This window comes from Alosa alosa, chromosome 10 (genome assembly GCF_017589495.1).
Source record: "Alosa alosa isolate M-15738 ecotype Scorff River chromosome 10, AALO_Geno_1.1, whole genome shotgun sequence".
NCBI classification, from domain to species: Eukaryota; Metazoa; Chordata; class Actinopteri; order Clupeiformes; family Clupeidae; genus Alosa; species Alosa alosa.
Window position 1 is genome coordinate 7,272,112 of NC_063198.1, and position 9,814 is coordinate 7,281,925.

Here is a 9,814-nt window from a genome sequence, read left to right on the forward strand (position 1 = left end):
TGGAGGTTTAGGAATGCATGAAGGCATTTGATTTCATTCATTAACCCTCCACCCCCAAGTCCACCTCTACCTCAGACGGACACAGTGAATTCCTTGGCATCTCCTCTGTAATCTTTAAATTGCGGATAACGTCGCGGCATTTTCTAGTAATGTAATGGACGAGAGGTGGCCAGGGCAGGAAAGCCCCTGACCGGTCTTCAGATGAGTGGGCTTTTTGTTTCCTTAAGCACAGCAGGCTGCCTAATCTCAGAATCTCCAAAACGCTCCAGAATACCCCCATGCACCCCCCAACACCCCCTCTCTGCAGCACCCCCTCTCCAACCCTCCTCCAGCCTTTGTCTGCAAGGGGCGCCCTGCGGTCTTGTGAGCGGTCACCTGATGGAGGATTAGACGCCACACACACCCCAAGGCCCCCCATCCGGCTGCCGCCGCCAAGATGAAGCCTGTGTGCCAGTTATGGTGTGCAGGGAGAGATGTCCGAACCCCCACCCCCCCACCCCTCGGTGCTTTGTGAACACAGGTCATCTTCGGCCATGACCCAACTCCATCTGTTTTGGGGTTGTCCTAAGTGTTCAAGACACGGCAGTCAGACGCTTGAGAGGACATAAGCACTGCCATCAGCGCAAGGTCCGTCGCTTTCATAATTTCTTTCACAGGAAGGGCAGCAGTCGCTCTCTCAGAGCAGCGTGCACTGCAGTGTTTTAGAGTTTAGTGTGTTTGTTGGGATTCCTTGCCTCCTCCCCTCTCCTCGGCCTGGTGTGTATGTGTCAAATTCAAGGCCTGTGTTGTTGACTGAGTCCGCAGTGGCACAGCAGTGATCAGAGAACCGGGTGGGGAGGGGGGGACAAGGTTGTAGGAGGAACACTCTTTGCCAAGACAGTCAGCTATAACAGTGACTGACGTCAATGGCGGCAAGCTGGGGCTGATGGGACACGGGGTGGGCGTCTTCATTTTGCCACTTGTTGAGTCAGACTCAACAGGGCTCTGCTCTCCAGGCTGCGCAGATCTGCTCTCAGAGACCTCGCTACACCACCCAGTGCAGCCCAGCGCAGCCCAGCGCAGCTATCTCGCAGTTCTATGCAAACAAATAAAATGCATTGTTGGGTCGCCTCTTGTCTCTCTCTCTCTCTCTCTCTCTGAGTATTTTACGTGTGTAGCTGAAACCGCAGTACATCCTGCATCTGCGTCTATCGGGGCCTCTGTGGTAGCCAAGTTGAGGCCACTCTTCCGTCATTTCCATTGAAGCCGACAGACTTGATGTGGCTAGCTGGTCTCCAGACTTACCGGCACTGTTGTCACTCGTAAACATTTCACAGGGGGGTGGGGGTGAGGGGGCACTAGTGTTGATAAGGGGGTCTCAAGGAAAGTGCGCGACAGTGTAAAGGCCAAGATGGAGGTTCTGTGTGAACTTTGACACCTCCTACCCCTCACACAGCCGTTCCATCTACCTCACGGCTGGCTGAATGACCTGTGACTTTAATGGCTTAATGGCTGGTTTTAGATATTTAGTTTTTTCCCCTCGGAAATTGGTTTATTGTACACAGGGTTTAATGTTCTCAGGCGTGTCTGAATTTAGGCATGGGCCAGGTCATTTGATATATGAAAAAGATCATTATTTATAGGGGTTTTGATAACTTCCGGCACAAAGATTTCACAGAGAGCCCTGTGTACAGCCTTATATTAATGGACTATGTCACCTCAATTCCCATGGTATGTTGATCACAAGAAAAGGTTGGGTCACCACAGATGACCACAACTGCCTCTGAGCTTCCCTTTTCCACTGAATGTGAGAAAAAAGCACCACGTTTCAACATCCTATATGATGCAAAGTCTGGCATATCAAATTGCTTTCATCCGAACCCTTGGTGTTTGTTTTATTTGGTTAGACCTCTAATACCCAGTAAAAATCTGCACATTTATCTTGTTGAAATAGTTGATATCAGCATTCCAGAGCCATTGGAATGAGGATCCAGAATGATTTTGTGTAGGTGTAGCTGTTAACGTTGGAGCGTTCACTCGGCATAGAGGACTGATCATATTGGCATGAGTAAGAAGAACAAGTGAGGCACTTCATCCACTGCCATTTGTATGAGCTAGAGGGGGAGGTTAATACAAACCCACAGAGAGTGTGTGTGTGTGTGTGTGTGTGTGTGTGTGTGTGTGTGTGTGTGTGTTTTGGCATGCACATGTCTATGTGTGAGTGTGTGATATTGTGTGTGTGTGTGAGTATGTCAGTGTGTGGCACTGTTTGTGTCTGTGTGGTATTGCTTGTGTGTGTGTGAGAGAGAGAAAGATTGTGTGGTTTTGCTTGTGCGTGTGTGAGTGAGAGTGTGCGGTATTGTGTGTGTGCGTGCGTGTGTGTGAGAGAGAGAGATTGTGTGGTATTGCGTGAGTGTGTGTGTGTGTGTGAGTGTGTGGTATTGCATGTGTGTGTGAGTGTGTGTGTGTGTGTGAGAGTGTGTGGTATTGCATGTGTGTGTGTGAGTGTGTGGTATTGCTTGAGTGTGTGTGTGTGTTTGTGTGTGGTATTGCGTGCGTGTGTGTGTGTGAAAGAGAGAGAGATTTTGGGTGTGCATGTGCGTGCAGGAAATGGAGCATGCACTCAGCACTGTTCTCCTCTTTCTCAGAATGAGTGAGCAAACGCATCACAGGCCGTGTGATTCCCCTGCCCAGAGGTCGGACTTTGGGGCCAGACTGTGGTCCTGCCTGAGGCTGAGCTCACACCCTGTGTCTGACATGAACACACACACACACACACACACACACAAAAAAAGTCTGAAACCAGTGGGACTTTTTCAGTGCTCCCACAGCTGTGCTTTAAAAAACTCTGAGCTCACAGGATATTGTTGACATCACAGTATATGTCATGGTGTGTGTGTGTGTGTGTGTGTGTGTGTGTGTGTGTGTGTGTGTGTGTGTGTGTGTGTGTGTGTGTGTGTGTGTGTGTGTGTGTGTGTGTGTGTGTGTGTGTGTGTGTGTGTGTGTGTTTTACCTGTGCACTTTCCTATCTATAATACCCCCAATCTGCTCAGGCATACGTGTGTATTCATGTGTGTATGCTTTCCTCTCTCCTGCAAAAAGGCCATCATTCATTTTACAGTTACACTGACCTTTTCTGGGCTTTTTTCCCTTCCCTCCTGTGAGTGTTGGTGTGTTGTGAAGCTGGAGACTAGCCCAGTTCCTTTTGGCCTGAACTTGTTGCAAGGCAGGCTGAGACACTGCACAATGTGACTGGTATGTGGCGGGCCAGCGTGGAGGGAGGAAACCGGCTGGAAGAAGAATGCTGCCGTGTGCCCTATGGCTGCTTTCCCGCCAAACAGGCAGGCAGGCAGGCAGGCGTCTCCCAGTGCCTTTGCACCGCGCTTTGAAATCCGCGATCACGTTTTCCGTGATAGTCTTACGTTTGGTCGTCGCAGAAAACCACGGCGCTGCCCATATGAGAAGGTCACCTTTCTTCACTTCTGTCGCTTTTGTCATTCACCCTCCCCTCTGACAAAGCAAACGGAGCAAATGGAGCCTCAGGCACCAGAGTGATGCCCAAGGCCCTGCACACTTCTCCAAAGAGCGGACTTGCCACTAACTCTCTCTGCCAATAGTCTGAGGGCTGCTTAACATCCTGAAAATGTACTCATCACATCTGACAGCCTAAACACCTCAGGTGGTCTCCTCCTTAGATTTTGCTCGACACGTTGTCAGCACAAAGTCTGTTAAGTGAAAGACATGTGGCCACGGTGCTGACGTAGAATTCCCACGCGATCACTTTTTTGATTCAGTTAAAGAACTCCCCTCACTACGGCTGCGTGGCGCAACTGGCTGGGGCACCTGCACCGTACGCGGCGACCCGGGTTCGATCCGCACCCCGTGGTCCTTTCCGGATCCCACCCCGACTCTCTCCCACTCACTTCCTGTCATTCTCAACTGTCCTGTCACATTAAAGGCATAAAATGCCCAAAAAATATACTTTAAAAAAAAAAAAGAATTAGCAGTCTTTCAACAGCGTCAGTTTGGTAGCGCTGTATCCCCTCATCAGTGCTGATTCTGTAACAGCCTGGAAGTAAGAAGTGTTTTCCACCGCACTCCATCAGTTCGAGTTAAGATAAGGAATTATTATAAGGACCGTTATTTAGCCAAAATTCCCCCACGTTAGTGAATTACAGTTCATTTGGACATACACGCAGCTCGGGTATTTTCCCACCTCTTGTTTTATTTCTATTCGCAGTTAAACCATTTAAAAAAATCATGTGACCATGCTGTTGAACTTCCTTTGTAAATAATTGTATTACATTCGGGAGTTTCTCTGTGATATTAGTGCCTACATAGTTGTGGGCAAACAAAGAGGGATTTATTGATGGGAAGAGTACAGAAGTCAGTGTGTCTGTTGCCTAGTGGTTCAGTGACACGCCTGTGCCGATGACTTACTGAGGTCAAACAAAAGTTACTGAGCTCACTGAGTCCTAAGGAATTGTTTTACAAATGCCCAACCTGGACAAATATAAAAGCGCAACATTAGGGATGCACCAATCTGAGCTTTGTCATTCCGATAGAGATAACCAGAGCTGAACTATCACCCGATTCCAAGTACCATTCGGATACCAGTGTTTTATAAGTGTTGAACACTAAGTAGCCACAGACCCCACAGTTGTATAACTGCTATAGATAGCCGCAATATTCCCGCTCCCGCATTAATGTGTCATTTTTAGTCCCGTTAAAGCCCGCATGCAGGAGGGATAGCCTATTCAGCTTTTCTTTCTGTCTCACGAAAGGAGCACACACACCTGAGAAAGACTCCAGATGTCAGTTTCTTGGTTCTGAATGTAAGCTAACAACTGAAGTAGGCCTAGCCTGGTGCCCTCATCCTCTGTCATGCTTTCGATTTCGAGTTTTGACAATGAGCAGCAGGAACAAATTGAACCCACGTAAACGACAAAATAGGCTTATAGGCCTGCTATCCATCAGTTATGCTTAAACCCCGTTTTAATGCTGACTAACAGAACATCCAGCTGAACTATAGTCATGATAAGTACTTTAATCATTTCCATATTTAATTTTATGCACATATTTAATTTGCGGGAGTGCAGTGAATCATCAATTTGTCCCGCATCCGTGAACGCACCTCTCTCATCCCGCCCGCTCCCGCAAAGAGCTTTCAAAAGTTGTCCCGCGCCGCACTCTTTTGCGTCGGGACCCGCAGGTCTACTGCGGGAGTGCAGACCTCTAATTGCAAGCTATGTTCACCCAGTCACCAACAACCAATCCAGTTATTTGAGTCAGTATCGGACCGATGTCCGATATCAGTATCGTATCAGTGCATCCCTACTTAATGATATATTTTCCTAGTAATGTTTTGTTTGCTTGTCCTTGTGTCGTATCTGCAGGAGCACAACCTAGACTGGTTTCCGCGGATGCGCGCCATGTCTCTGGTGAGCATGGACGGCGAGGGCGAGCAGAACGAGATCCGCAACCTGCAGGAGAAGCTGGAGTCCACCATGAAGCTGGTCTGTAACCTGTCAGGCCAGCTGACCGAACTCAAGGAGCAGGTGGGTGGGCAGCAGGACCAGTAGCAGTGTCACCAACGACAACCCAGACATGCCAACCTCTACGCATTTTGCATAGCAACCACGTATTTTCACATCAAGTACGCGGCTCCGGAAAGCTCCTTGAGCATGTAAATTAGAATCTCCCTCAAACTTTTTTCATGCAATGATGAGATACAGAGAAAAATTGTCAAGTGAGAATGACAGGAAAAGCATAGTGGCCTCTCTTTATGTTATTTTTTCTTCATCCAACGGTGAGTTAATGAAAGACTTGATGAGATGAGTTTAACAAGTGTTCACTCGCAAATTTGCGTTCCTCCAGCTTTTTGCAAAACTAAAAATATTCCACTGAGTGTGATTGTAAATTCACCTAGGCCTAATAGTTTGATGTTGTCTTGGAAAGTTATTACTTGTTCACCAGTTGTTTAAGTTAGCATATTTTCAATGTGTCGCTGATGGTTAAAGATTTCATAACTAAAAGGCGCTAATAGAGTGTGGACCTTACCAAGGCAAAATGCAGCCATTAACAACAATTCTGAAAGTGGACCTAGGCTAAATATTTTAAGCTGCTCATTGATTAGTGTTCAATTTTTTTCTTTGGACCATATAGATCCTTCTTCTTGATTATTAGCGTGAAAACAAGCGAGAACAAATAATAGGCTTCCAGACGGAGATTGCGCACCTATCACTGTAGTTGGGATAATGTACAGTAGGCCTAATCATCGCAGCCTCACAGACGGCAGAAAGACAAAGTGATCTGAAAGAAACTGAGTGCATGTGCAAGTGAAATTCTAAAACAGATTGTCAACATTATAGAGCTACTGTAAAAGATTCAGTTTGCACTTTCAGGAATACATTGGATCACATTTAGATAGATATTCGACATTAAAGATGGGTCGCTATCCAAAATGTGTCTTGCAAGTATGGCTACTGTATGTCTGTTTTTGGCTGCATGCATGAAGGCCGACGTGAGCAATTTTTTTTTTCTCGGCTCGAGGTGCTACTCAAAAAAATTCTTCAAGGTTGGCAGGTCTGGCAACCACATCACAGCAGTATCTCAAATCGCGCTACACTGATGAGCCACCAGGGAAATACAGTAATAACTTGTATGAAAACATTTGTTTGTCAGAGCATCTCATGTCTTGCAGTAGTCAAAGGTGGGCCAAGCTGATAATTATCTCTACACTCATCTCTGGAGCTTTCAGGGGAATTTATTTTGTTTGTTTGTTTTTTTTTTTCCTTTCCAGTTGAAAACGGTGGTCCCCATTCTTTTTTGCTATTGTGGTGGGCCAATTAGAGCAAAGGGCACTGAGTCATATTTATCTGCGCGCTGAGCCGCGGCTCCCGCCTGTGAGGTGCAAACTGTGACTCTCCAGTGCGTCAGTGCTCAGCAGTGTGTCGTTTCACTTTGAATCAACCTGCCAGCGCAGTCTAGACCGGATTCTCTGAAGCAGGCAGATCGGCTGTTTACATGAACGCGACGGCAGTTCTAAATGCCACTAGAGAAATCATGGCCCGCATTGGGTGCACACCAGCCACCTACACCACACCACACCTGCCCACCCAACCTCCAGAAGAAAAAAAAATTAAAATAAAAAGTGAAACTACAGTTTTTAAAAAGGGCATTTAGTCCCAGGGCTCTGTGCCGGAATTCAAGTGTGGGCCGGTCAGTTGAAGATTTGAAAACAGATCAGTAATCATATGTAATGGTTTGCAAAGTTTCTGATAGCTTTAAGCCCTGTAATTTAACAAGCTTGAGGTTTATAGTAATGATCAGAGTAATTTGAGTAAATGTGGCGTCGTGGATGTGGAAGTGGCTCCTTGCGTCGCGTAACAGGCGGCCGTAGTAAGGGGAGCATTTGACCACGGCAAAAGCAGAAGTGTCTATGAGGAAGTGGCGTCTGGGCAGACGGCCGACTCAGACAGGGGGAACTGGTCATTATTTGGCCAAGGCGAGGTGAAGGAGGGACACTAACAGACTCCTTTCACTTAGCCAAACCAGAACCAGCCCACTAACTCGTTTAGTTACATGTAGTCTTCGTCCAGTTTAGTTTTTAGTCTGCATCTCATTTTCAGAAATGATGGCTTCATAATTGTCACTGATAAACAGATAGTAAGCTAACAGTGACAAAACGAAACTAATGATATTAAAAATCATTACATAAACTCATATTAGTTAAGTATGCTGATAGTGTCATATATAGTAAGGTGACAATGAGACAATTTTACAAAACTAAAAATTATTAAAGAACATTACATAAGCAGTTGTGGTTTCACATTAAAGGTAGATTTGTTTTCCCTCTAGCCCCATTATCTATGTCTTTTCTAAATGTACCAGAATATTCACGCCACACATGCTCACATGTACTCCGCAAAATCACTTGATTTTCACAGAAATAAAGTTAAAATCTTAGAGTTAATGATGTAGTTTGTATTTAGATTTTAAAAAGACTGAATAATATAGTTAATCCAGTGTCCCTCATTAGTTTTTGTTTTTCCTCATTAACAGCAACAAAAGAAGCCTTCCTATTTAAATAATTTCAAAAGTGTCCAGCATCAAGTCAACAATTATAAAAAAAATGTAGTCAAAAACAGTTGTCAATTTTTCTCTGCTCTGAACTGCAGACTACCGGTTCTCCACTCTAGAAGAACCTTTGACAACGATTGAACTTGAATTGCTGATTTATTTTGGAAGAATAAACCTCCTCTGTGTCTGAAAAGGATGAGAGAAAACTAGCTAATGACCTCCTAATGCATCATTAAACAAGCCTTGTCCCTCTGGCACATCATACTGCACTTCATTATATTTCATGGTCCTGGACAGAGAGACACTTTTCTGCCACTGACTTCATCTGGTGTTCATCCCTATGACACTGCAATAATAGTCTCTTTATTTCCATGTCTGATTCTCTGCACATGCTCTGCGTGTAATTTTTGAACCCCCCCTCTCTTTCCATGGCTCTTTTCAAGAAGTCCCGAGTCCGCGTGTGGCACAAGCAGGATGCACTTTTGTCGGTTTCGTGTCATTCGCATTAGCGGGTGTCCTCGTAAAAAAAAAATGCACCTTGTGTCATCTTCAAATAAAAAGACAAAAATCTGACAACTCTCGCTCTTGCTCAGCATGAATGTCACACACACAACCCTGAAAATGAAATTTCTGTTTTTGAGGTTTCAGCTTGTGGAGGTTGTTTGTGTGCGCTGTGGTTAAGGCTTTGTAGGAAGGGACTTTCTGGACTCTGTAAAATTCGCTTGAAGCCTCAATGCACCTTCTGCTCACGTCATATATCGCAGTCATGCAGGTCCAGATTTGTTTTCGGCTTTTTTTTTTTCTAAATGGAAAAGCAGAGGTGTGCGTCCAAAAGACAAGTTTGGCTGTGACACTGGAAACTAGTGTGTGTGTGTGTGTTTGTTTAATGGGTAAGTGATATGCAGTGAAGCAAGTTAAGTTATGAGAAAGTGTGTGTGTCACAAGCATGTCTGTCAGTGAGACAAAGAATACCAGATCTTAGTAAAGTGCATCTCTCTCTCTCTCTCTCTCTCTCTCTCTCTCTCTCTCTCTCTCTCTCTCTCTCTCTCTCTCTCTCTCTCTCTCTCTCTCTCTCTCTCTCTCTCTCTCTCTCAGATGACAGAGCAGAGGAAGCAGAAGCAGAGGATCGGGCTCCTGGGTCACCCCCAGCACATGAATGTCAACCCCCAGCAGCCGGCATGAGACCTAGCCGCACCAGGCCACTTCCCTGCATCCTCACCCCAGCAGCCACCGAGGGTTCGGGGGATGGGGATAGTCACCTTCACATCCTGTTACACTCCTTCATCTCGCCCCACTGCACACCAGTGTGTAGCCTGCCACTCATAGCTCATAACAAGTCTCCAAGGGCCATGTTCAGCCAGCGTAGCCCCCACCCCCCACACACACACACACTCTCACACAATAGGCCACCAGGAAATTACAGCAGTCACATTCTTAAACTGCGTCAACTTGCAGGCAGAGCTCATAACGTGATCTACCAAAGTCCATCCGGGACTGGTGCCAAATGCTTCTTCTAGATGTTGTTGTAGTTGTTGTTTATTTATCTTTGTTTTGTTTCCGTTATCTGTGCAGAGATATCGAAGTGAAATCTCATGCCATGGCCTTTACAGAGTGAACTTGAAAAACACAGCAGGCCTGTAACTGCTCGGTGGAAGAGGGAGCTAGTGCAATGTTCTAGATGCTGCTTGGGGACATGTTTGACAGGCATCTCTCTTTTTTGTATTAAAAAAACAGAATAGCAAGCAGTATTCTA

At 45.9% G+C, this 9,814-nt stretch overlaps 1 protein-coding gene across 6 annotated transcripts in view; it reads left to right on the top strand.

Moving 5' to 3' along the window:
- Positions 1–9,306, top strand: part of itpr1b (inositol 1,4,5-trisphosphate receptor, type 1b) — a 100,836-nt gene extending 91,530 nt beyond the window's left edge. For all 6 annotated transcript variants that reach the window (XM_048255114.1, XM_048255117.1, XM_048255116.1 and 3 more), the window contains 2 exons: positions 5,376–5,537; positions 9,157–9,306. In XM_048255114.1, coding sequence (XP_048111071.1) covers positions 5,376–5,537; positions 9,157–9,243 — 249 coding nt within the window. In that variant the 3' untranslated portion in view covers positions 9,244–9,306. The remainder of the gene's footprint in view (positions 1–5,375; positions 5,538–9,156) is intronic.
- The last annotated feature ends 508 nt before the right edge of the window (positions 9,307–9,814 follow it).